A 25,844-nucleotide genomic window follows, 5' to 3' on the forward strand; every position below is an offset into this window, starting at 1 on the left:
ATGATCTATCCATACCTTGTATATAATGTTACATGGTTGCTTATTCAGGTTGAAGTGCTTACTGAGCTGGAAACCCTTGTGACCGTTGCCCGAGCCGGGGTTATATCACCACACCCACTTCAACTGATCGGGAGGAGCCGATGAACGACGGGCCCCTGCATCTCCGCTCGCATCAGATGGGACGGCCGCTTCGTAGTATAGAGAACATATATGTCCATGGTGTTCACTCACCTCAATGATCCGTTTGCAAGTTCGCGTTCAGGACGCCTGTATTCTGTCAGAGAAATAGGTCGACAGTATGGAGAGGCAGCTTGTGATCCTTCTCTTCCTACTCAGCTTCTTGTCTATATGCGACGGCTTCAGCATCGCGATAAATAGGGCCTTCAAAATCCCTCTTAATCCGGGACAACCGAATACTCCCGCGCCTTCTTTCGACGACTGTACTCCAAGAATTGATAGCTTTATCCAGCAGGCATTCGCAGATGCTGTCGACCATGCCACGGCCGCTCGTGACATTGTTAATAGAGGAAGCCGCGCACCTCGCTTCACCAACCTCTACGATAAGTTATTCACCGACACCACAGTCGAAAACGGTCGTCCCGCGCCATTCGATATTGCGGGTGAGACACGGTTCAGTCTAGCAATCATGGATGAAATATATTGGCTAACAAGGTCGGTGAACCTGACCAGACAAATACGACGACATCGTCGCCGGCCGAAGTCTTCCAGGCGTGATCACGGTACACTGCACTGAGGACTGGGCCCAGGCGCTCTTCAGCTTGAGGTCCAAAGCCGGGCTGTCTAATACGTTTGTGGGATGCGGAGATGAGAATATGTAGGAATTGCCCTTACCACACCATTCCTGCGCACGTTATTCCACTAACACTGATAAAACCCACCATAGAGCCACCGTCTTCACCATCGAGTCTCATGCAACTGGTTCTGCCGTCACATGGGGATTCGGTGGTTCCAGCGATGCCTTCAGCACCGGGACGCACATATTGCTCTGCCCCTCCTTTTTCGACTTCCCCAACCTCAGTAACCTCAAGCCCGCCGCTGTCGGCAGGCGGATTGATGAGCAGAGAACCCAAGGGATGGTATTGCTACATGAGCTGTTCCACATCACCTCTAGGGACATACTCGGTGCGTTGACGTGGTAGTTCTCTCAAGTTGGAGCACTGAACTGACTCAAACCGTGGTAGACGGTGGTTACGGCTACCAAGGATGTGTGAACGTCGCCAATGGAGTTTACCCGGATCCACGCCTGAAGCGTGTCAAGCCCACATTCAACGCCGACACCTATGCCCTGTTCTCGCTTGGTAAGAACTGAAAATCCATCCGCTTACCACAGGCCATGACGCTGATGTGAGTTGCGTAGCTTGCGTGCCGAACGGGAACATGGATCAGTTTGACTGGACTACTGGTGTAGCTGTGAACGCGTAGCTTGCGATGGGACTGAGACGCATCTTAACTAAGGGCTACTTCATGGCTGGAATTGCGGATTCTTAGGTTGATGAGAACATCCAGTGATTTTTGGGTGGTGGTACCCACCCGTCAATAAAATTCTTTCTTGAACTAGCAGGTTTAGAGACTTGGTGAGCTCCCAGGATGATAGATATATCGATATAGCCATCGCTGACATGTGCTGCTTGCACATGTCCAAAGTCTTTTGCAGTGACTGAATGCTAGATCTTGTTTTCCAGCTCAAAGCGCGCTTGTTGATTACTACAAGTTGGTTCACATTAAACTTACACACATCAAACAAACCATATCTACATGGTACACCTTGCAGAGCTAACGCGGGAAAAGAAACGAAAATAGAGCACTCTGGTTCAAGTCTGCCTAATCCATTTATCTTGGATCTTGAATTAAAGGCCCGGTATTTATCTACTTTAGCTTCATGGCAATCTAACTTCAGCCCCTCAAGCGTAAATCCCTCAAATCGTATAAAGCTCTTGGACATTCCCCAAATAGTAGTCACGCTGACCGCGGCTGACTTTCTTTCACCTCATGCCAGAGCTACCCGAATCGTGGAAACAGAAAGATAAGACGGGACTGGCAGTGAATTATTGGCCGCTTCCTTGCCGATAGCCTCGACAATACGCTTGTAGTGGTTGGGATAGTCCGTGTCACCGAACTGAAGGCGAGCCGTAGGCCCCACGTTACAAAATTGATTCGCCGCCTGCTGGAACTCGGAAAGGATGAAGCAGTCGGAGCCGCCACCGTAGCATGAAGCCGCAAGAACGGCAGGAACAGCCAAGATGGCTGGCTAGTCATTACTTTCCGAAAGCTTGAGTTTTGGGTGCTTTGAGATGAAGCGAGAAATGAGCGTTTTCCTCGCCACTGACGTCGGCGAGCTGTTGGAGTGAAGTCGGAGAGGATGGTGCCCTTCGCCCAAGACTCTAACTCAGCCTTTCTCTTACAATCAAAACTGGTAGTCTTCTTCCAGGGATAAGTATGGCTGGGTCTGGACGCACTTGCAAGACTGAATTCTGACCCAGTGACGAGGGTCTTACTCACTCGTAAGCATCTTGAATCGGACCGAGACATTTACAGCTCGACTTGACAGTACTAACGAGTTTTCAGATTAACTGACTTGCATAACGGAGCTTGAAGGAAGGCACCTGCCAATACCCTATCTATCCAGGATGATTCCCGGGGTGGCCCAGACGACCAAGTCCTAGTCATTTCTGCCTGGCTAACGTTGGTTGCACAGTAATCAGCGTCCCATTTGTTTCCACCCTGACCATAATGGCTCCAAAGGGTCGGGCTAAGAATCACACATAGTCTAAGTCAGCTGAACCAGATCAAGAAGGTGTCAATTGTGACAAATGAAACTGCTCAGGTACCAGCAACAGGCGTATCTACTTCCATGCTCACACGAAGTGTTCCACTTTACATGCAATCAAATAGCTCCCAACTTATCTACAGAACAAACCCCAACATTCGGTGGCAGATTACCCCCAAGCAAGGCTCTATCGGATTCCTTCAGCACTGTATTCACCATGCGCTCACCTTCGTCTCTCTTGGCCTTGGCTAGTCTGTTACGGCTCGTCTCTGCCGCCGTTATCACCGGCTTGGATGCAAGCCCTGAGTCGCGTTCTGTTCTCTGGGAAGACCTGGCCGTCAACCCTGAGCTTAGTGAGAGACAGCCCGGTGGAGTATGTTGCTCCGGCTCATATACTATAACGGAGAAATATTAACAATAGCTTTGCCGCAGGTCTTCATCACCACCGACATTGGCTGGGGAGGTACCACGGGCTATGCTAAACAGCCTTACGACCTTTGCATCGTCCTCACCAGTCCTTGGTAAGTTACTACCATATTTCAAGGCCATCTGCGAATTTCTTGTCTCATGGGAATAGGTACCACACAATCTCCTCCATCGGCCCGGATGCGGGAAACGCCATCGTTGTGTCCGAGTAAGCTATCCTACCTATGTTCCCTTTGTGGTGAGAGGACGCTGACACTCTTCACTTTTGTTTCCTATAGGGATAACAGCTGCGCGGGTAACTCCTACACTATCTTTAATCCTGGAAGCGTACGTGATGGCATTATCCTCTGCACCAAGTACCCCAAGCAAGGAATTCCGCGGGTGCTAACAGCCGCGAAAAGGATAATCTTCAGAACCAAGGATGGAACGATCGAATCGGCAGCTTCAGAGTTCGCCAGATCCCTGGGGACCAGTGTATCGGTGAAGTCAACTACCAGAGGCTGCCAGGCGTTGACTGCGGGAGGTGCTGCAACGGCTGTAACCGCAGTGGTACGGACTGCTGCCCGGCTGGTGTCTTCTGTTGAATGGTTATATGCATTAGCTGTTCTACAGCGTAGCCAGGGTTTTCCCTGTCAGACAAGGCCATTGACAAGCGGGAGGCTGAGCTGTCGGGGTAGTAGTATGGCTGGATTGTGTTTCCAGTCTGATCGACTGGGGACGGGTAATAGCTGATCGCTGTTCAAATTATGGCTGGGGCTACTCACCCCGTTGAATGTCAAATGATCAGATGCTGAGCAGATGCCAAAAGTTTTTTGTTTGCTATAATTTACAAATTTGATTCCAAAGCCCACATCGTTGAACAACCCACAGGAGAAGTTTTGAAGGCTGGTGTCCAAAAGGCTGGTGCCCCCAAAGAAAAATGGCGTCTGCCTTGGCCAGGCTTGGCAGCGTCCTCCCCTTCTTGAAGAAACACACCAGAAAGATGTCACACCCACACTTTTCAAACGATCATCGGCAAAGTACCCATAGGCCAAAGTTGTAGGGGTCCTAAGAGAGTTCGTTTTCCGAATTGGTCGATATCTCAGGGATGTAACAGGGATGTGAGTAAGCAACATAGTTCTGTCGCCCTCTCACTTGGTCAGGCTGATTTTGGGATGATTTAAAGCTTCCAGGCGGGACGGGTCGATGCAAGGCACAGTCATGCCATGAACCACGGGTATCCTAGGCGGGAGCGGTGGAGTTCCACTCGAACAAGCGTAAAATCTAGGCAACCAACTAATCTCGTATTGCTGAGAATCCGTGCAATGCTGCACGAGATCATGATATCGATCAGACCTTTCGGAAGCTACCAGGGCGTTTTGTACCCAAAGGAATGTTCAGCTTGCACAATCTCTCCATGGTACATGCACAGAACCTACGAATGATCCATTCTCCGAAATGGACCCCGTACCTGTCAGTACTCAGCTGGTTCTTCCCACATGCGCTCCACGGAAGCTGTACTACATCCGACCGCCTTGACCATGAGGAGCGGGAAAGCGGTTCTGTCAGGGCCACCAGAAAGCTCTCTGATCATGGTCATTACTCAGCTCCTTTCCGTGATGAAATCGTATCCCTTCACCCGCTTCTTCGGAATAGAAGACAGCTCAGCTGGCAGATGAACGAGGGCGGAAATGATTGCGCACTGTAGCATTTAGGCCGTATATATATAAAGACTTATGTCCAAAGAAGATGGCCGAGAGTTCCATAAACTCAATGAAAACCATTTCCAAGTCTTCAAGCAAAATTCTTTCAAACATGAGGTTCTCCGTCGCATCTGGCCTTGCGTTTATCGCGTCCCAGGTCACAGCGAACCCCGTACCAGCTGTAGAGGTGGCTTCAGTTCCTGCCTTGCCGACACAGTTGGAATATATCAACTTCGATGACATCCCTTGGGCAAATACAACGGACGAACATGTGCCATTATCCAAGAGGACGGTAGGCGGGGTATGTCTGAGCATGCTTCACCTCCTTAGTCTTTCTAGACGTCTACTACACTGCGCAGACTAACCCAACGTCTCACTAGATTTACATCTGCACTGACTTCAACTGGGGCGGTACTTGCGGATACAAGGTTCAGCCTTTGGGCGTCTGTATCGTACTTACATCCCCTTGGCTGAACTCGATCTCGAGCATCGGGCCCGATCCAGGCACCCTCGTCGTCGCTTACCTGTGAGTGCACCCTCAAACTCTCTTACTCTGCTCGAACGAACGCTAATGTCTCTTCACCTCATACAGCGGACAGAATTGCGCTTCCGGCTGCTCAAAGACTGAAGGTTGTGGTTGGAGCTTTACGAATCCCGGAAGTGATAACTTGGGCCGAGACAGTCCCTTCAATGACAGGATCGGCTCCTTACTGGCCCTAGCTACCTAGGTTTATATGCAGCTGTATTGGGACGGAATCTTGAGCAAGACTGCCAGACCAGCCTCGTGGCGAATGAAACGGATGTTAAACCTGATTTGTTCATTCCAAGAGAGCGGGATAACTTCTACGATAGACGGGGATGGTCTGGCCAACCATTTCTTCTAGAGGTTGAAGAGCGGAAAATTTGAAGTGAAAAGTGGACGGGCTGGATAATATTCGCTGAAGTGCTTGTGGAATGGAGGCAATGGGCGTTGGGTCAGTGGCAGTCTCCCTCAAGTAACGAAGCGTCATACAGACCAATTCATTACAAAAAGTCATCGAATAACATAGTGTCTCAATCGAAACATTGGGAAACGGTTAGTTATTGTTCATACTTCGGCAAAATTGTCATGGAGAAACGCCGTCGGCAAAGATAATCATGCAATCCTTGCATGTCGCGCCACGTCTCTGGGCATTTCACTCTGGCGGTTGATATTGAACTTGGAGGGGTTTAGAAATCAAGGAGGGGAGGAGGGGAAGAGAACGAGATCACCTCACTATGGGAGTGGTGAGGGATCTTTGCGACTCGATGATATGATATGGGATCTTCCCCTGGGCCTTGTAGAGGGTGAAATGTAGACGGACGTAAGCTTAGGAGGAAGCGATTCATGGGAGACAAGGGGCTGCAACTTTTCATCTAACGCCGATGGAGATCTCGCTTGGCACGACCACAATTACATTGCTGAGTCTGAATCCAATACTGAAGTCTTTGATGGTCTCTGTCAGGGTAATTCATCCATTGAGCTGATCATGGAAAAGAGATCCATCGATGCGAAATAAGTAGACTGCAAGACTCAAGCAACGATCACGATCATAGTCATTCTTGTTCTACTACGGATACATTGTTATTTCATGAGTTTTTAGAGACAGGAACAATGACCCATGCCCGACGTCAAAAAGAAAAAAATTACAATGAATAAACTTTTTTGTACATGATCCTGATTTGTCCACGCATCGTGAAGTTTGAAAACTTAAGTCGTCCCCTATTGCTATCGGTGTGTGTTTCGATGCCGTATGTTCTCCACGCAAGTGGGCTTCGTTTTCTTTCTCTTTACATACGACAATGTCTACAACAAGGAGTATTCCCGCTCAGCTCCAGGCTGTTGTGTCCAGTCATCATGTCAAAAGCGGGCAAAAGCGATAAAGCTATAAGAAAGCGTATAACTTGTTGAGTCAGAGGTGAAATAAAAGGCCCGGTCCCTGAATGCTGCGTCTCAAAGATCGCATTTCATTACGCACTCTCATCCAGAGTGACTAGCCATTCGTGAATCTTTCATGTTAACTAGAAGGGCGCCGGGAATGGAGACGTGTTATCTCAGAAGCCCTCTGGCGAAATGACTATTCCAAAGAGCAGCAAGCGCATATCCATCTCGAGAGGCCGTCCAAGCTTCGTCACTGCGTCTATTCGCTGCCTAGTTGCTAGTTACTAGTTGGGATTACAAACATCTGACTGCGTGTTATTACTTGAACAGGCAGTTTAGCCCGATTCAAATAACGGTTGAGATTCCGTAACAGGAAAATAGGTCGTTGCGACCGGCTACATATTATGTGTAAAGCGTACATGGTAGGCCGCGTAAGAGGCAGCTATCCAGGGGAAAAATCTCTAGGATTTTTTTTTCGGCGTTGACCATCTCTTGAAGAAAAAGCGGTCGGTGACACGGCATAAGCAACCTGGAACCCGTAGCTATGTGCCGGATGGTTTGACATGTATGCAAAATCACGTCACGATCAGCGCCTCTCGAGGCAATACTCTCTTTGAATCGAAATGAACCAAAAGTTGAACCAGCGATGAATCTTTTCTCTCCCGGTGGCCGCGAACAGGTATCATATTCAAAAGGAAAAAGATTACCAGGCGAAAAAGCCTGTTTCCGTGCCCGTCCGTAAAACGCCAGGCCCAATGTCTCCTCGGCCCAACACACCCCGTCCCGCCCCCACGCTCTCATCTCTCCTCCTTCTCGTCGGAAGCCTTGGGTTTCGAGGCACCAGTCATGCTGTGAACCAAGTCAGCGAACCGGCCCTTTGAAGCGGCCAAGTTCATATCGGCCTTTGGCGTCCCTGTCGGCGTGACGCCCGCCGAAGTGCCCTCCACGACGTTGGCGACCTCCTTGTAATGCTCGCGGTCCTTTACGAAGCGCGTCAGGTACACTGTCTTCTGCCGCGTCTGATTCTTCATTATGCGCTCCACCTCGGCCTCGTACGCCTTGTCGTAGATGTTGAAGTCGACATTGGTCGGTGACTCGGCCACAGCGCCGGCCGAGGGCTCGTCCTTGTCGAATTCGTCCTGGGACCCGATGCCGATGCCGATGCCGATGCCTAGGACGCGGGGTTCCGAGTCTAACCTCTCAGGAGCGGCCTTGACGTCGGCTAGGCTGCTCTTTTTTAGGAACTCGCGTCGTTTGGAGAGGAGGGCCTCGATGTCTTCGTGCAATGCGCCATTGCGTGGGGAGTCCGACTGAGAGCCTTCTCGAGACTTTGCGTTTCTCTGCCTTGTAAGAATGTTCTTGAATTTGTGGATGGCTTTCATCTGTCGGGGGTGTTAGTCCTCCGTACCGCGGAGATAACCTTGGGATGCGCTACTCACCACGCAGAGGAGATGGTTCATCTTCCGCGTAAAGGCGCGGTTGAGCTCAAGCTCGTTTGGGGGCTCCACGGTATTCGAGCAGTTTTCTTCCTTTGACAGCAAAGGATCGGTCCCCTGTTTCGTGACCCACGGATGCCCCTGGTTTCATGGTCAGCAACCAGCGAGCGCTACAAAATAAAACTCGTGCTTACCCGCAACTCGTGCATCTCGATACGTTTCTGGGGGTCCTTTTCCAGAATCCTACCAATGAGATCTACAAAGTCGGGGTTCTCATCCTCGGGCAGATCAGGGGAATCTGTTTTGATGGCCTCGTACATCTCAAGCACACCCTCTTGCTCGAATGGAATTTTGCCGTATCGCAAACAGTACAGCGATATGCCCATGGACCAGATATCCGTGGCCTTGCCATCAACATCACCATGTCTGACCACGCAAAGCTCGGGTGCAAGGAACGCCGGAGATCCTGCTGATTTAGCCGTCTTCATGGGGTCTCCAGGCTTCTCGAACATCTCAGAGACGCCAAAGTCTACGATCTTGAGCACATCATCGTTGGTCAGGAGAAGATTATCCGGCTTGATGTCACGGTGAATGACGCCTTGCTCGTGTACTAGAGGATGTCAGCCGGGCCAGGAAGGGAATATGCGGTAGCCAACTTACAGTATTCGATGCCAAGAATCAAGTCTCGGAACCAATAGCGACATGAATCTTCACCGTACGGCTTCGCCTTTTCGTTGAGGCCGACCTTCATTACGACTCCCTTCTTACACATTTCGAGGACCATGTACAACGAATCTTCTTCCGGGTCGTCCAGTACTTCTATCAGCTGGACTAGGTTGGGGTGGTTCAGTTTCTTCATGATGGCAATCTCCTCTCTAATAAAGAATAGAGCATCGTTGACGTTCCAACCGGCGTGGCCCTCCTCGCCAAAATGAGGTGACAGCGGCGCGTTGAGACTAACACGGGGTGCAAAGCGCTGGGGTCGGCGGGCGCCTTGCCGCAAGATGCTGGACTGCGCGCGTTTACGGAGCCGGACTTTGGAGAACTCCTTGACAGCCTACGGATGGACGTGAGTATGGGTATCACTTGGAAGCTGGGAGCTCTTACGTATTCGGTGCCAAACTGGTCGGTCGCGAGATGAACGGCACCATAGGAGCCTCGTCCAATTTCCTCTTTAATGATGTACTGGTTGATGCGGTGGTGACTGGAGCCATCCTGAGCTTCGGTTCCGTATTCCGTTACGGCGTTGAGCGTTTCCTAGTCCTGGTGAGCTTCTCTGGATGCCATGTTCATCGTCATTGCAGCTACCCCGCCCCCACCACGCTCAGCAGCGCAGCGGGAATGATCGAGAGCTGGCTCAACGAGCTTGGCGAACACGCACCTTGACTTCACGGTGAGCAGAGGGCGTTCGGCGGTGATGTCGCATGGGGCTCTGGAACTTCGATGGCTGGGCCGCCGAATCGGATCTGTACCACGTTGGCGACGAAGGTTAGAGCGCTCGCCGCGCAGTGGTGGAGCGCGCGGGGGAGGCGGTGCACGTTGCAGCGCAGCGCAGAGGAATAGTGAGTGACGTACATGGGGGCAGCGAGCGGCGGACGAGACTCGGCGGGCCTTTCATCGTGGAAACCTACGGCGATGGTGGGCGAGGACATGCCCGAGGCAGCCAGGGTCGTTGGGGCGGTGGCCGTCGTCGGCGGGCTCTGAGGTTCGGCGGATTCTGTCATGTTTCGCCTGCGTAAGGCTGGGTATTGTAAATTGAGGATGGGTTGTAAGCTTGACGTGATGTTGGAGAAGCAAGATTGAAGAGGCGGGATGAGGGCGAGACAGCTACTGTAGCTACGCTTTGCTCATTCAGAGCTTTGCTAACAACAGCGACCGAGCTACAAGAGGACCAAAAGGCAAGGCAAAGCAAGGCAAGATATGACGGACAGGCGTGGGCGACCGACGGAGCTTTGACCTCGAATCGCGGGCAAGAAAACCGAAAGCGACGTCAAAAGAAAGTAAATAAGCAGGGCACCAGGATTCGCGAAAACGAGACGACAGCTGAGCTTTTAAACCCGACCGAAGGGAAACCGGGGGGGTGGGAAGGAAAGGAGAGGGAAGAATATGGCGTTTGGTTCTCAATCAGCTCTTCTGCTCGGAGTGTGCCCCTTCAGCCCCCACGTCTGTTTTTTTTCAAGGGATCTCACAATGGATCAGTCTCCAGTTGCCAACGCCCTACGATGCCCAGGCCGTTTTATCCATTCCACGGTTCCTCATCCATGCTCAGCGTCTCTGCCCGTTGTCATTGGGCGCATCGCAGGTTCCCATCACCTGGGCTGACTGGTACTCCCCTCGTAGGGCCAGCTCGAACCCCTCCTTCTTGCGCCAAAGAATTATATTCTGTCCGGGGGGGTACGTAGTCGCACTTCCTAAAGCTCCACCACAAGGCAGAATGGCAGACCAGCAGCAGCACGAGGGCCCCACCAATTCGTTGGCCCCCCCGACATCCCCTGCCCCATAAGGTAGGTACCCTAGGTACCCTACGCAATCGGACCAGCTCCAGCTCTGGTCTTCCCAGGGTCACGGTTGCAATTTCTACCACTCCCCGGCCGAGACAAGCAACGGTAGCCGCATTTCGGGGCTGGGGCCACTGAACGACCGGCTACTTAGTCGTACCCGTCGCAATTCGAGCTGCAATGTGAAGCTTCCTGCGACCTTGCATATCCAACCCATGATACCCAATAACCCCGGCGACCACCGAAATACATCGACGACCTCGACGGCGCCCAACTCACGTTGCGTTCTTGCGAGATAGAATCATCCGCGATCTCCCTATCCCACAGCATGCGCCCCTAATTTCCATCACGAACCAATCCCTCTCTGTCTCTCTCCGCCTCGGACCGACAACTACATCCAACCCGGCGCGACACGGTCCCCCGTCGCCGCGGCCCCTCGCCCACAATGGTCGTCTACTCCTTCTACATCTTTGACCGTCACACGGAATGCATCTACACAAAAACCTGGCTCCCCGCCGAGCGCCCACCCTCCCAACAACTACCGCCCTCGTCCGCGGGGACGGGCGCCGCGCCGCCCTCGTCACAGCAGCTTCGCCGGAGCCAGGTCAATTCGGCAAAGGATGACGCCAAGCTCATCTTTGGCACCGTCTTCTCCCTCCGCAACATGGTCCGCAAGCTCGGCGGCGACGACGACGCCTTCATCAGCTACCGCACCTCGGCCTACAAGCTGCACTATTACGAGACGCCTTCCAACCTGCGCTTCGTCATGCTCACCGACACGGCCACGCTGAGCATGCGCAACGTGTTGCATCAGATCTATATAAACCTTTGGGTTGAATATGGTATGTTTTCGTTGTCCTTACCCCTGGAATCTTGGCTTGAATGGACCATGATTTGTGCTGACGGCCGCGTTTTTCTGCAGTTGTCAAGAATCCCCTATCACCGGCCGAACACAAGGGCGGCGAAGGTGTCAAGAACGAGCTTTTCGAACTGGGTCTGGATCAGTTCGTCAGGGGCCTGATGTGAAAGACGTTTTGCCGTCCAGCAGCGGGAAAAAAGAAGAAAACGAAACCAAACACAAAATGCAACGTTCCTCGCACTAGGAATCCCCTAACCTGGAAGAATCGATCCTCAGCAACAAAAGTGCCAGGAGAGCATCACGTGTTACAACGTCGAGGCATAGGATGGGCTACCCAGACGCACGTCGTGAAGAGACATGAGCAGCATAGACCAAAGGCGTCCTAGGGCTACCAACCCCCCGCAATGAGAGAGTCAGGAGAAACGCGGCCGAGCGTGGATAGACCGCAAGGAACGGATGGAGCTGCCCATCTTCTGTTCTAGGCTAGCCCCCGTGCTATTGGTACAGATTCGAGATTGACCATCTATCTCTTGACCATAGATTATACAATGATACCTATATTTCCAGTACCCCCCGGCTTCGTGCCACCCGTCCCTTCGTACCCGTGAATATCATTAAAATGTCATAGCTCAGCTCACACCTCGAAACACATCCCCGAGGTCTGGACCATATATATCTATCTTGGCTGGGGTGGGTGGCTACTGGCTGTCCACCGCTCTCCCCCACGCACTTTCAAAGCTGGACTGCGGGTTCACCATTACGAGGCTCTCCTCCCCGGTACCCTGCGTCGTGCTCTGCGACTGACTGGGCAACGTGGTAGCAGTGCTCTGGCTGGCGCGGGGCACCTCGCTGGCCCTCACATCAACGGCGCTCGCCATGATGCCCTCGTCGTCGTGGATCTCGTTCTCCCAGTTACTCGAGTACACCACGGCGGCGAAGCCCTCGAGATCGGCAACCTGCTCCATCTCCTGCAGGTACTCATTCGGCATACCGTTGCCAATGACGTGGGCCTGTCTCGTCAGGACCGAGAGGATCTTGGGCAGCAGCACCACCACCTGCAACGTGCGCGGTTCCGATTCTTCGAGGTCCGGCTTGTCAAAAGCCGCCGACGAGACCTTCTTGTCCACGAGCAGGGAGAAGCCCGCGTCGAGGAGGAGTGTGAGCACATGTGTGAAGGAGGGCGACTCGATGAGGTCCGACGTCTCGTCGAGCAGCCTTCTCACGGCGGGCGACGACGACGGCGATGACTGGAAGGCGGCGCTCTCGGACAGCATCACGGTGCTTTCCTCCAGGATACCGGACTCACGGAGCACGTGGTCCTCCTTGTCCCGTGGCGGGAGGAGATACGGCAGCCACTTTGCGGCCCTCCGCTCCTCGGGTGTGGCGCCCTCAACGGCCTTGCGCACCGCGAGCGTCAGCTCCGAGAACTGCTGAAAGCTGAGCAGGTCGCGCGGGCTCAAGTGGCCAAAGACCTGGCGGACGGCGGCCTCGACGCGCTGGCCGAGCTCCTTCCACCCCTCGTTGAGGAGCCACCAGCTAAAGGTTAGGTAACGGCGGTTCGTCTCAAAGTCGTTGCCGTAGGGTTGGTCGAGGCCGTCGTCGTCGTTGTTCTCCAGACTGATGGTTGCTTGGGCGGTGCCGGTCGCCAGCGATATGACGCTCGAGAGGTAGCTGCGGCGGCCGAGGAGGTTTAGTTGGACCCTTGTCAACATCGCCAGAAGTGCCACGGTGTATAGCAGCGTGAATGCTCTCGTGATGGCTGCGACTTTAGTGTTAGTATTTTCTCCCCTTCGCCTTTATGTTGCTATCGCATCGGCATGCGTCACTCACAACTGATAGTCAAATCATCCCACAACTGCCTTTTCGACTTGCGACTCTTCTGCGCCGCGGCCCCGCCATCCTGTTGGGTGCCCTCGGCGGCCCCTCCCGCGCCGGCCGAAGTCGGGACCGGCACCGTGATCTGGCTCGCGTGAACTCCACTCTCGCTCTGCACGCTGCTGCTGACTATGCTGCGACCGTCGTCCTCGGTCATGGTGGTGTCGGCGATGCTCGGAGGACTGCCGCTGCCGCTCTTGAGGCTCTTGGTCTGGCCCTTCATCTTCTGGATCTCGTAGGTGATCTTCTCTGTGTTCATGGCCTCGAGTATGTTTGTCGTCGCCGAGGGGAGGAGTGCGAGCACGGTGAAGGTGCAGTCTTCTTGGTTTTGCTCGAATCGGCGGCGAAGGCTACGATTTTGACACGGAGGTGTTAGTCGAGGTGGTAGAGCTAGGCGGGGGCAGGGGGAGGAAGGGGATGAGCTCACTTTTCCTTTGCGATACGGTCGCTGCCCATACGCTCGCGCGCATCGTTGATCTTGCCCATCAAGTACTGCGTCACCACGTAGCCTGCGCCGACGACTCCCACGCTGACGGCGAGGGGCGTCCTATTTCGGCGGAACCATCGCCGAGTGGCTTCCAACATGGTCGGTGTTTGCGCGGCGAGCGTCGAAAGGGTCCGAGGGATCCCTTGGTGGTTTTTGATGTAGAAGATGTGGTTAAAAGGGGGAAACGGGAAAGGCGAGGAAGACGGAAGCAAAACGAAATAAGCAAAAAGCTAATAAAAGAAGTCGATTGAAGCTTTGAAAAGAAGTCACAGAATAAAAATAGTCGTTCGTCTTGCTTTGGGAACCATATGAAAGAAATTGGATTTTTGCCTCTTGAAACCCTCAAAATTGGCTATCTGAGCAAGCTCTGGGAAGGCTGGTCGGCACGTAATGATAACTTGGAGCAATTAAGCACGCTCAGAGAGGAGCTCACGCCTTCTGGCTGCTGCTCTGCGAGTCGTGAACCGTGATTACCTCGGCCCAGCCACAACCACGTCCCGCGTCATCTCATAAATGCCCGTGTCTTCCCCCAACATCTGTGGCTGAAGTGCCGGTACCGCAGCCGCCGCCGCATCGAGCGCTTCCCGGCGGTATCAATGCCCGCCCTTGCTGCCCGCCACCAACGACTGCCCACCTTACCTCACTATCTATGGCTTGCTACCCAGGGCCGCAGCCCACAGACACTCTGCTCCCGGGACCCAGCTCGGGGAAGTACCTTGGCTGATATTGAAGAGGGCAGAGTACCTTACCCCTGCTACCGATTTCCTGTCCCCCTCCCTTCCCTCCCTCCCCTCCCTGGGCGATTCACTCCCCGCTCTCTTCTGCCCGCCCGCCCCCTTATCGGTGTGGTGGCATCTGTGCCAGGCTGAAGTGCCCCTCAGCACATCTGACACCTTCCTTGGGCCATTAGGTACCTTAGGTAGAGGGAGGTTTCACCGCGCCTGGTTATATCCCTTTCTCTCTCTTGTTTCCTCTTTTTCACGCCAACCGCTTCTATCCTACCGAGCGAATACATCACAAACGGTTCCAGGAAAGCCGTCGCCAAAAAGGCACGATGCAGCAAAATAACGCCCCGGAGTTCATCCTCGAAGCCTTTGCGGACCCGGCCTCTGTTCGGGACGTCGTCAAAGGTACCGTTCGTTCCCCTCCCCATCCATTCCCGTAGCCCGCAGTGCGCGCCCCGCCAGACGTCATATCCGGCTCAATGAAACTACACACCTTTCCGAACCTCAGCCTCGCGATGCGACTGCCTACCTCAGCCAAACCGCCCAGCTCCTTCTCTCTCTCTCTCTCCCACACGCAAAACCCGAACATGCGGACAATGTACCCCTCACAGTTGAACAAGATGTGAAAAAATAAAAATAACAAATGCCATGCTAACAAACTCTCACCATAACCCAGGAATTCTACACACAATCTTCTTCCACCGTTTCTTCCCCGCCGTGGTCCCCTACACTAGGGAGGTCCTGGACCTGACCCTCCCCTACGTCGACGATGTCGAGCTCGAGACCATGATCGAGCAGCGCGCCACCGCCCTCGTCCGCCAGCTCGACGCCGAGCGCTCCTCCTCAGGATCAACGGGCTCAGGCGGCGGCGGTCGCGGCCAGCTCACCGTCCAATTCTTCGAGAAGAAGCGCCGCAAAGCCTGGCTCATGCGCGGGGATGAGGAGGTCTGCTGGGAGTGCTGGACCGTCAAAGTCACGGTCGCAGAGCCCAGGACGGAGACTGGTTGGTTTTGTCCCCCCACCGCCCCCCTTGGAAGGTGTAAATGCGATGTTAGCAAGGTCCAAAAGAGAAGGCTGACCGGTGATTTCCCGACGTCAAAACAGAGCGAGCCAAAGTTCGAAAGGCCATGGAGACGACGCTCATGACGACCGTCATGAAGGTCATCACCTTTGTCAACGCCCACAAGGATCACATCCCTCCGATAACGACGCAGGGGTCGAACCCATTCCCCTATCAGATCAACATCAACCAAAAGGAGTCGGGCTGGGCCACGAGGATGGGAATATACTGATCAAATCGCGTGCGACTGTGATTGTAATATGGTTTGTTTTAAAGATGCCTTTTTGTTTTCGAGTGTTGAATTTCTGCATCTTTGGACCACAACAGCAACGGCCAAGACAACGACGACGACGACGACGATGTAAACTGGCAGATATCGTAGAGGCACAAACCCCGGCGTTCTGGGACAAGGCATGATTCACGAGGTTTAGATATGTAGGACACAAGGATTTAGAGAGCAAGACAATATGATACCCGTCCTTGAGTTCAATCATGAAACTGAGAGCCTAGCTTCGTCGCTGACCTCAAAATGGCGGCGGATTCGCTAATCCAAATGTCTGATCTCGTCACGTGTACTGGATAGACACTCTGCATGGCTTCCTCGAGAGCCATGCCGACTTTGTCATCATACACAGTAATGCATTGTAAGGCTTTGTAAAGTGCGTGTTTCAATACTTATAATTGACCACTACCAGTGCGCTTAGCAAGGAGTGAAGCTAATACGCCACACATCCAACCCGAATTTTCCTACACAGCAAAATAACAAGAAGCCATTCAGGCCAAACAACAAAAAAGCAAGCAAGTTCCGACCACCTCTAGCCTGATCCGAGGCTAACGAAGCCAGCGAAGAAAAGCAAACGCGAAAAATCTCATGTTCCCCCTTCCTTCCATCCTCGCAAAAATGATGTCCCTTCGCTTCCCTTTCCCGCGGAAAAAAAAAATAGAGCCAGACATTATATGTGCACTGCTTCGTCATTATCATAAAGCAAACAATCATGGACAAGAGAATTGTGAAAGCCTCGAAGCCCGAATCAGACATTAGTCTTTAAAGCCAAATCAGCCCAAGTTTTGATGGTTCCCCCGCTCCATAATCGTGTGAGTCGAAACAGCCCAGAATGCCTGAGCATCGGACGTCATGCCAGTAAGTGTGTTCATACATCGTAACGGTCGTCATGTCTCATTGGAAGAGGTTAGAATTGCGTCGTGTAGCTTCGTCCAAACGCAGGTTTGCTGGGCTTGGAACCGGAAGCCTTGGGCTGGGAGCCAGAGCCAATCTTCTCAAAGCCCTGCAAGATGTCGAGACCCGAGTATTCGGTGGTCTCCTCCGACAAAAAGTCCGTCGTGTCGAAAGAGAATGATGGCCAGTCGCCCTCGGCCGCCACCTCGTAGAACGAGCTGGAAATCTTGGTCGGCGAGGGGAATCTCCATTGCACAGCGGCGTCATTGTTAGCCTTGATGGGGGAAGAAAGGCCGTCAAAAACCTTGCTGGGAGTCTCCCACATGGCGGAAGGTTGTGCGGGTGCCTTCAAGAAGGGCGTTGAGAGAACCGACTTGTTGCCGTTGCTCGAGTCATGGGTATCGGCCAAGGCATTGGCAGAGTGAGTGCGCTCCAGCCGCGGGCGCTTTCCGCCAGATTTTTTGGAGGGAGATTCTTGAGGTGCTCCGTCGAAGAAGTCGTTGTCCATGTCTTGGAAGATGTCAAAGTCACCAGCAGTCATCAGGTTGTAGTTGTAGACACTCTCGTCCAAGTTGAAAGCGGGGCTCCACGGGGCGTTGCCGTCGCCGGTGCCGGCCATCTTGCGAATCGGAGACTGCAACATCTGGCGCACGTTCTCGCGGTGCTGGCGCAGGTTGGTGTTGGGCGAGGCAGACGGCGGGGCCTTGGTAGGCGGCTTCAGTTTCATGGCTGGCGTGAGCGGTGGCAGCATCTGCCCTTGTTGGCGGAGCGGCGATGAGGACGGTGGGGCAAACGCGTTGTACGACCGACCCTTGCTAGGGCTATCGTAAGACGACGCGCGCAAGCGAGCAATCTCATCCTCGGCCCTGCCTGCGCGACTGCGCTTGCGCGGACGATCGGCTTCCGAAGTAAGGATGCCAGTCTTCTGCGGCCGCAGAGCAGACGATTCGAGAGACGAAATGTAACCACTGTCGTCCATGGATGCGAATTTCCTCTTGTGAGATCTGGTGATCGACGACATAGGTCCGCGGCCAGGCGGAGGAGGCGTGCGGCTGCGGGGCTCCATGTGTCGCGGAATTGGCGGTGAAGAGTGCATCGTAGGCGGCAGAGGGGAGCATTCGTGGTCAAGCTTATCCTGTCCATCTTCCGGTGCGGCCGAGTCCGAGACGGGAATGGTGGCATCGGATGAGAACTCGACAGCAACGGTAGCTTGAGAAGTAGGCAAAGGCGGAAGTGTCGCATGCCTGATCGGTGCAGGAGGCGGGAGGGTCGGCTCCTGGATAGGCATGTTGGCCGGTCTCGAGGGTTCCATGCGGGTTGACATGACAGGCACGTTTTCGGCGGTGGTCGCGGTCTTCCTTGCCGGCTTGTCCTTCATGAATTGTTGCTCCATGCCCTCCTGGATCGTCCAATAATTGCCCTTGCCCGGGTCGTCCTTTGGTCGCTCCACCTTGATAAAGGCTTTGTGGAGGCTGAGGTTGTGCCGAATACTGTTCTGCCATCCCGATTCCTCCGCCTTGTAAAACGAGTACGTGTCAGAGATCCACTTGTAAATTTGTGCGAGGGTTAGACGCCGTAGTGGTGATCGGAGGATGGCCATTCCAATCAACGTCGCGTAGCTGTGGCCTGGTTTGGTCCCATCGTCGACGATCGGAGGGAAGGAGTCGTGAGGTGGCAGACCAGACTCGTCGGCCTTGGCCTTCTTCAGGGGCCGTGATTCCTTGATTGGCGCTGCCTCCATCAGTGTGCGCTTCCCGGGTCCCTTGTGCATGTAGAACTGATCAAAGTTGATTGTAGGTGGCGCAGGATATAACTGCGGGTGGATGTTCTCCTTCCCGAAACCGGCGGCCAGATCCACGGAAGGAGGCTTCTGTGCGACGGTCTTGAACTTGGATAAGTATGGCTTCTTGTGTAGCGAATCGGTGTTTTGGGAATTTGCTGATGGTGGCGCCATTGGCACCATGTTCAACTTGTTGCCTTGCGACTTCAACGGCGCAGGGTGTGATTTAGCGTTGCCCGACGATGCTTTCAAAGGCGAGTGTCTATCAGATGCGAGCATCGGAGGGTTGAGCACGACATTGTTGTTGCTTGTTGCGCCGAGTGGCCTCCTCGGTGGTTTGGAGGCGGCAGGCATGGGTGCGTGGTTGATCATTGTCGTCGAGTTCTCGAAAAAGTCGTCTTGGTAGATTTGCAAAGGCTCATGCGAGCCGGTATAGCGCGTGGGTTTGGCCATGTCGGCCGAGAGTAGTGTAATCGATGTCGTCGCCAACTTGCGTCAAGTGCGTTCGCAGCAAGTAGTGGGCTGTGGGTGGGAGGGCATGTCAGCGAGCCGCAAGGCACAGGGTTAGATAAGTAGTTGACGGTGTGGTCTTGACTCTGTCGACCTGACAGGGCCCGTTTTCCAAGGTTCTTGAACCCGAACGGGGTTTTGCATGATTGAAGGGAGGAGAAGGAGGAGACTCATGGCTCACCTGGGTCGGGTCTAGACTCTGGAAATGACTTGTGGGTCGTGAATGCAAGGGGGCCTTTTGGCGGTCAAATTGTAAGTTTAGCGACGGGATCGCTGGATCGACACGATGCGATCATTCAAGCGAAGGCGATTTTCTGCGTTGAGCGCTGCCCGACAAAATTGAAGGGCGATGTGAACGGCGACGACGATGCTGCTATGTGAAGCCCGGTAGCTATGGGATGAGGATGTGTGTGTATGTGTGTGTGTGAGGGTGAGAGGAGAGTCAGCAGGCGAGGGTGAGATATGGCTTATGGCTGCAGAAAGATGAAAAGAAAAGAGGGGATATCAGGCACGATACCACGCGAGGGAGAGGAGGGTAGGTAAGATGTAGTAGGCGAGCCAGCGGCAGCGGTAGTAGTAGGTATGGTAGGTAGCAGGCAGTGAGGAAGAGGAGGAGTAAAGTGTGGGAGCCGGCGGCAGAAGGATGGATTGATTTCAGCCAAGGCGAGTGGAGAGGACCGGGATGTCTTTGAAGAGGTGGGCGGCCAGCGCAGCAAGCCCAGAGATGTCTGGTGGGGCCTCTGGAGCACGGGAGGAATGGGCGATTGGACGAGAGGAGCGTGGGCTGTGACGACCGACCAGGCTAGGGTCCACCGAAGGTGGCAGCAAGGGTGTGTAGTGTAAAGGACCTCCGTAGTCTGGTTAGATGCAGGGAGTGTAATGGAGTACCTAGTAGGCTAGGTGTGGTCACTGTGGTGTGCGCGAGTGTGCTTGATATCGTCCGGGGTGCGATGGCATAGGCATAGGCACAGTAGCACTTAGTAGCATGTATGCATGGATGATGGGTGTGAAGTGTGAAGATGGGCGATGGGCGATGATGGGATGCACGGCAAGGTTGACCGTTTGCTGGAACACGCCGTCCCGAACGAGGTCGAAGTTGGAAGCCAACCGTCGCCGAGCGGGAGAGCGATTAGAAAGAAGAGACCTGAAGTAGTGTAGAGCTGCTCGCATCCGGGGGTCGGTGCCCTAGGCCGGTTGGTTTCTGTCAGGCGCTGAGGATTTGCGTTTGTCTTTGCGCGTTTGCTTGGGCCGCCGTCGAGAGAGGGCCAGCCAGCCCGGTCGGATGAAGTCGAACAGACTTTCTCCCGGCTCCAATTCAGGTCCAAGTCTGAGGAGAGAGTGAGAGAAGTTGAGAAGAAGCTCAATGCTCTCGGGGCCAGGCCTGTCAGACTGGTGGAGAGGGGGAAGTGTGTCTGCGCGGGTTACGTCTGGCAGAGAGAAAGAGAGGATCCCAGAGCCTACTACTACGTATGGTAAAGGTGACGACGTTTGTACCAAATGTGAATGGGGCGAAAAATGGCGACAGGACGGGAAGGCTATGCTATGCACGTACTGTCCGTATGCAAGCAGGTTTTGCAGTTCATGCGAGAGTCCGTGGTGGGCCGCCGCGGGCTTCACAGTACTCCTCTTTTTGCGCTGTCTTCCGACAGAAATGTGTGCGTGTCTGCCACCGGTAAGTTGAATTTCCATTGGATGTGCACCCCCAAAGGTCCCCTACTCTCAGACGCCACAGGGATGGATGCTGTAGATAACAGCTACTACACTACTAGAGTCGGTAGATGCAGCTTGACGGGCGGCGAATGGTGTTGCATGCAGGGCTCTGCCGGGGAAATACCTGTGGATGCTGTGGGCAATGGTGCAAACTGTGATATCGCTCGTCCTTGACTTCGTCCCTCGTGGTGTTGCGACTGTCTCGAAACTACCAAATGTCAAAAGAAGCCCAGGCCGAGACGGTCGAGTCCAGCAGGTAGCGCAAGGCCAAAAAAAGAGACCATGGGTTTGCCTTTTCTTCCTCTGGCGATGGTCGAATTGCTAGTTCCCTCACAGTAGTGGCTGTTCGGCTAAGCGCCCATTTGCCGTCAATTGGTTGATCTGATCTGATCTGCAGCCGTGACGAAACTGGCTTTCTATCTCAGGTAAGAGAAGAGGCAAAAATTGCTCCTGCTGCTGCTGTGTGTGAGCCAGTGAGGGCTGGAAAAGAGGTCACCGATTCGCTCTGCGCGCTGCGACGGTTCTGTGTCCTCAAGGTGGTGTCCTCGTCTGGCCTTCTTCGTGCGCTACTGCTGGGATTGATTGGGTCGAGGGCTCTAGGCACAGATCATGGAATGAAGTCGGCGCGTAGCCGACGCGTCTCACCGATTCGGGAAGAAAACAACAAACGCGTCACCTGTTGGCCAATCAGAAGAATTAAATCACATGATTGTGCCTCCGATTGGCTGTCGTGCCCCATCCGATGAAACTGGGTCATCCCAACTCATGTGTCCATCACGGGTAGGAAATCACGGATAACCGCTGAAAAGGCTGGACGACATCTTCTTTCTTTTTGTCAGACTGACACCACTTAACAAAATTTCATATTCTTTCCGCCCCCCTTCTCCCCAATGGCTTAGGCTGTCTCGCAACGATTGTCCCCGCTGTGAGACTGAGACCGAGACCTACCAAGACCCGTCTAAAGTTGGCCAGATCGTCAGGTACGGAATGTGACGAGCGTCTCACTTTACCTCCCGATGATATAAGACGAGAGTCGATTGCGCGCGTTCATTCCGCTCATCTTCCATCTCTTGCCTCGTGCTCTGCATTTTTTGAAAGTCTTGGACGGCTGGACGGGACTTTTTTTTGGCCCGAGCCTGACAACCAGCCCGTCCGTGTATTAGGAGGCACGGGAGGATACCATCACTCTCATCAATGCTTCCATCATCCCAGCTGTTTGTTACCCAACGGCCGACCGAACGAACAGACTTGTAGAATTGGGCTTAATGGGGCACTTTCCAAGAGCTTAAGAAGGTTACCCATGAAATTCTAGTCAAAAAATGACTAAAAGTGCTCAAGCCTCGGCGCAGGGAGCACTCCGGAGCGCTCATCGCCGGCCGTGAAGACACTAACAGCAGCTGCACGGATATACGTTGGGAACCTTGAAAGGCTAATCCCATGGATGAGCGGTGTCCACCGGGTCTTTGCTCTCTGCGGAATGGCGACGGCAGCCGCGGTGTTGCATTGAAGTGAGCCTGACGAATAAGCATGCCATCTCTAAATGGGCGACGTCGAACCACCGTCGTGGACGGGCGGTGGTGGACAGCCGTGTCGCCTCAACCCTTGTCTTTCAATCACAAGTAAACGGATACAGCCATTGACGACGCAGACTCTGGAACTCTGTTGCACTAGAAGAAGGCAACGTCCAGGCCACAACGCCGATTACGACAAGACTGCTACAATATGCGTGTTTCTCCACTGGGCCCGAAACCTAGGTGTTCAGAAGCCAGCGCGCCCAGGTACGGGGAAACGGTCTCAGAAATCAAGACAACATCTCATCATTGGCGCTCCTTAATGTCAGGTACAGAACCACATCAGCCACTGGGGCTACCATTTAAAGAGGGCATCTGACACTAGTCATGATACCTGTGACCCTTCGCTTCAATTCTCTCTGTACCCGTAAAGCTACCATGTATGGAGTTGTGAGACCGCGTGCTGATGAGCCTACGAGGCAATCCAGCAATTCACGAACGACCCGAATGGCCCGTCCGATGATACGAAATACCGAGAGCGGAACCACCCCCCTCCCGGCCTCACCCCCCTTGGCCTCCCCTGCTCCCATCCGTGACATCATCCCTTCTCGCTACCGCAGCCCCAGTCCAATCCCTTCGCACATGTTTTTTTGCTGCTCTTTCCAGAAACCTCGTGTCTCCGCCAAAGTGCCCGGACGTGCCCAGCTCTTGCTCCCCAATCAAACCGTTTCCACCTCGAGCCTTCTCATTGGCTCTTCTGGCTCCGCTAGCTGACAATGTTTCAACCAGAATTGGTGCCAACTCCCAAGTTTCTTGCAGGTTGCCTGTTCCTGTCATCAGGTTCCACCTTGGCCTCGAAGCCACTTCCCAGTCTCGACGGTACGTACTTTGTACGGATACACCTGTGACCTGCGTGACCTGCCGCCAGTGGAAGAAGTAGTGTACGTGCAACTTTGCAAGTGAAGGCTCAGCTTGTATGGTGCAGACCAAGCAGGGTTCTGGGAAGCAATTTCTCTGTTTCCTGCCGCTGCATCTCTCACCACTCATTCTTCCCCATTCACCGCTCGAGCTTGCTGCTCGAGCCCCAGGTCGTGCTGTTGCTGCTGCTGCTGCTGCCCACCCTCTCACGGTTCTCACCTCGTGCTGTCGGTCCGGTACCTGGCGGGCATCCTCTCCCATGTGAGCCTCCCCTCCCAATTTTGCGCAATCCGTTCACAAACCGTGAGGGGGCTGCCAGGTACCTTACCTACCTTGGCTTTTCTGCTTCCAGGTTCAGCCTAGTCGTCACACCCTGTCAGTCGATCTTCGCATAAGATGCAAATCTATCCTACGGGAGATATCCCATCTCGCACATCATTGACAACGCATCTAGCTCGCCCCTAATCCTGACTTTTCGCTTTCCCCATCTCGGCATGTTTCCCACCTCGTGCTCTCAGCTCTCTCGACACTTGGGCAGAAAAAAAGAGGTGAGACCAAAAAAAAAAAAAAAAAAAAAAAAGGGCATCGAGATCCCCACGGAATCCGCTCCGGTGATCAAATTTTCCTCCTCGCTTCCCTGACGATATGGAGTATTTCATGGGAAAATTCAGAGACATATGGCGGAAATGGGATAGAGTTTTCGTCATTCTCTGACCATTATTTCCTCTAACTCTCCCTCCCTCTCTCTTTCTCTCTCTCTCACTGTCTTTCTCTCGTGCGTTTCCCGACCCCGTCAACTGCCAGCTCACACGTTCGTTTGATGGGACTCTGACTATCCGTTTCAATGCGCAAACACTCGCGGCGGACCACAACCCGCGAGCCGCTGCATCGCACTACTGTACTCCTCCTTTTCTCCCTCTCTACGGATACGTTTCTCTCCATCATTTCGGTCTCACAGACTGTCACTCTCCTGCTGGGTCCCCCACTGGAGCATGCATCCCTGCTTTCCTGATATTAATAGCGCTGCTTTTGATATACCCGCCCAAAGTGCCGGTCCTTCTCCCATCCTCATTCCCATCCCATCTCTGATTCAGTCCCTGCCTTGTCCGTCGTGTCGTCTCTAGCGTGACGATACCCAGAGGAGAGGACCGCCGCATATGCCAACCTGCGGCCTGCCCTGCCTTACCTTATCATCTCCAAGCTACTCGGCTTCCAACCCCAGGCCTGATCTCCCATGTGAGGCCATGTAAGGGGCCCCATATCGCCAGATAATCCTACGGGCTGTCGTTCAGAAAAACCAAGGCAACCGAAGAAAGCTTTGGCCGCATTTCAGCTCACGCGCATTGTCGCCGTCCGTCCGTTGGCCGATCCCACGTCGAGTCTGTGATCCTCAGCACCCTGGAAGGAAGCATTGACGGGCCAAAAGTTGACGGACTCTAGATGCCCAATTGCCGCCAACAATGCTCTCGTGGCTCTCCTCATTCCCGTCTCCCCAACAATGGACAACGCATTTGCCATCTCATTTGCTTTTGATTCCCATCCATGATCCGTCCGCCTCGGTTTCAATTTCTTCTTTCACTAGTGTTGCAAGAGTTTGCCTCTACGTGCGAAAGCTGGGTTTGGAAAACGGGTCCCTCGGCTTCCCCGTCTTTGCAAGTTTTGTACATTGTACGTGAAAAAGATCCAATGCACGCAAAAAGCAAGCATGAAGCATAGACCAACATCCGATCTCTGGCCCATTATGCAGGGCCTCTATGGATACGAATAAGGCCATTCATTGCATCCTCCCTCACATCAGCCATGTCATAAGACGCATGTGTGAACCCTCGGCCTTTTCAGCCGTTTGGCCGTCCATGGTTGGGACCACCTTAGGACGCTCCAGAAATATCGCATTACCCTTCCTTCGAGAGTATTCGGCGCCCTCTTCCAAACGCCACCCCGGAGCCCGTCGGCCCTCTCAAACTGTAACAAACACACAGACTCGCAGGACCGAGACACAATCCTCCCGAGGACCTCAAGTCTCAACAGTAATGCAGCATACACAGTCTCTCTACCCCTCGTCCTTCCATAGCCGTTTCCATGCGATCCAAAAAAAAAGTCCGGAGGCTGGGAGGATTTCTAGGGTAGCTCTGAACTGAGGTTTCTCTTTTTCACACCTTACGAGCACCTCATCCGTGCATATGTTTCATCGAGGTCGTAGTGCTGTCCCCCCCCATCTGACCGTGACAGCCTGGGCCCGGGTCCATGAGAGAAATGGAGATCCCAAAGGTAGAAGAGAGATGCTGCTGCAGAGCACGTCCCTTTTTCCAGCATGCACTGTCCTGCAGCGACTCTTCTCTATGAATCCGAGTTACCAATTTTTCAACTAAGACTCTGCTTTCAGCCTTTCGGCACAAAAGTCACCTTTGCAGATCCAGAACCGTCTCTTCCATGTGGGTGAAGCTTGAAGGAGGGGAGGGGATGGGGGAGGGGAAGAGGGAAACAGGACCCGTAGATCCACCT

General features: G+C 53.7%; 11 protein-coding genes across 11 annotated transcripts; 7 read left to right on the plus strand and 4 right to left on the minus strand.

Annotated features, from left to right (window-relative positions):
* Positions 1–298: 298 nt before the first annotated feature.
* Positions 299–1,443, plus strand: CORC01_08638 (uncharacterized protein; the record flags this gene model as incomplete). Its single annotated transcript, XM_022620268.1, has 5 exons — positions 299–620; positions 691–835; positions 905–1,143; positions 1,203–1,319; positions 1,379–1,443. 5 exons carry the CDS (start codon positions 299–301, stop codon positions 1,441–1,443), a joined length of 888 nt encoding a protein of 295 aa, XP_022473262.1.
* Positions 1,444–3,005: 1,562 nt separating this feature from the next.
* CORC01_08639 (uncharacterized protein) lies at positions 3,006–3,798 on the plus strand (the record flags this gene model as incomplete). Its single annotated transcript, XM_022620269.1, has 5 exons — positions 3,006–3,161; positions 3,221–3,309; positions 3,366–3,422; positions 3,493–3,541; positions 3,628–3,798. 5 exons carry the CDS (start codon positions 3,006–3,008, stop codon positions 3,796–3,798), a joined length of 522 nt encoding a protein of 173 aa, XP_022473263.1.
* Positions 3,799–5,008: 1,210 nt separating this feature from the next.
* On the plus strand, positions 5,009–5,524 carry CORC01_08640 (uncharacterized protein; the record flags this gene model as incomplete). Its single annotated transcript, XM_022620270.1, has 3 exons — positions 5,009–5,197; positions 5,277–5,411; positions 5,489–5,524. 3 exons carry the CDS (start codon positions 5,009–5,011, stop codon positions 5,522–5,524), a joined length of 360 nt encoding a protein of 119 aa, XP_022473264.1.
* Positions 5,525–7,593: 2,069 nt separating this feature from the next.
* On the minus strand, positions 7,594–9,956 carry CORC01_08641 (uncharacterized protein; the record flags this gene model as incomplete). Its single annotated transcript, XM_022620271.1, has 6 exons — positions 7,594–8,178; positions 8,236–8,373; positions 8,427–8,842; positions 8,893–9,289; positions 9,340–9,489; positions 9,705–9,956. 6 exons carry the CDS (start codon positions 9,954–9,956, stop codon positions 7,594–7,596), a joined length of 1,938 nt encoding a protein of 645 aa, XP_022473265.1.
* A 1,219-nt stretch (positions 9,957–11,175) lies between these two features.
* CORC01_08642 (sybindin-like family protein) lies at positions 11,176–11,756 on the plus strand (the record flags this gene model as incomplete). Its single annotated transcript, XM_022620272.1, has 2 exons — positions 11,176–11,572; positions 11,653–11,756. 2 exons carry the CDS (start codon positions 11,176–11,178, stop codon positions 11,754–11,756), a joined length of 501 nt encoding a protein of 166 aa, XP_022473266.1.
* A 531-nt stretch (positions 11,757–12,287) lies between these two features.
* CORC01_08643 (peroxin-3) lies at positions 12,288–14,049 on the minus strand (the record flags this gene model as incomplete). The annotated part of the gene is made up of 3 exons (XM_022620273.1): positions 12,288–13,348; positions 13,420–13,814; positions 13,892–14,049. The coding sequence occupies 3 exons, from the start codon at positions 14,047–14,049 to the stop codon at positions 12,288–12,290; spliced, it is 1,614 nt and encodes a 537-aa protein (XP_022473267.1).
* A 956-nt stretch (positions 14,050–15,005) lies between these two features.
* CORC01_08644 (uncharacterized protein) lies at positions 15,006–15,968 on the plus strand (the record flags this gene model as incomplete). The annotated part of the gene is made up of 3 exons (XM_022620274.1): positions 15,006–15,081; positions 15,353–15,679; positions 15,781–15,968. The coding sequence occupies 3 exons, from the start codon at positions 15,006–15,008 to the stop codon at positions 15,966–15,968; spliced, it is 591 nt and encodes a 196-aa protein (XP_022473268.1).
* A 468-nt stretch (positions 15,969–16,436) lies between these two features.
* CORC01_08645 (uncharacterized protein) lies at positions 16,437–16,775 on the minus strand (the record flags this gene model as incomplete). Its single annotated transcript, XM_022620275.1, has 1 exon — positions 16,437–16,775. The coding sequence occupies one exon, from the start codon at positions 16,773–16,775 to the stop codon at positions 16,437–16,439; it is 339 nt and encodes a 112-aa protein (XP_022473269.1).
* Positions 16,776–16,926: 151 nt separating this feature from the next.
* CORC01_08646 (fork head domain-containing protein) lies at positions 16,927–19,146 on the minus strand (the record flags this gene model as incomplete). Its single annotated transcript, XM_022620276.1, has 1 exon — positions 16,927–19,146. One exon carries the CDS (start codon positions 19,144–19,146, stop codon positions 16,927–16,929), a length of 2,220 nt encoding a protein of 739 aa, XP_022473270.1.
* A 2,210-nt stretch (positions 19,147–21,356) lies between these two features.
* CORC01_08647 (uncharacterized protein) lies at positions 21,357–21,659 on the plus strand (the record flags this gene model as incomplete). Its single annotated transcript, XM_022620277.1, has 1 exon — positions 21,357–21,659. A coding segment is annotated over one exon (303 nt), but the record flags the coding sequence as incomplete, so codon positions are not given.
* Positions 21,660–24,186: 2,527 nt separating this feature from the next.
* CORC01_08648 (uncharacterized protein) lies at positions 24,187–24,354 on the plus strand (the record flags this gene model as incomplete). Its single annotated transcript, XM_022620278.1, has 1 exon — positions 24,187–24,354. One exon carries the CDS (start codon positions 24,187–24,189, stop codon positions 24,352–24,354), a length of 168 nt encoding a protein of 55 aa, XP_022473272.1.
* Between the last annotated feature and the right edge of the window lie 1,490 nt (positions 24,355–25,844).

Source organism: Colletotrichum orchidophilum (assembly GCF_001831195.1).
Source record: "Colletotrichum orchidophilum strain IMI 309357 chromosome Unknown Scaffold_74.1, whole genome shotgun sequence".
NCBI lineage: Eukaryota > Fungi > Ascomycota > Sordariomycetes > Glomerellales > Glomerellaceae > Colletotrichum > Colletotrichum orchidophilum.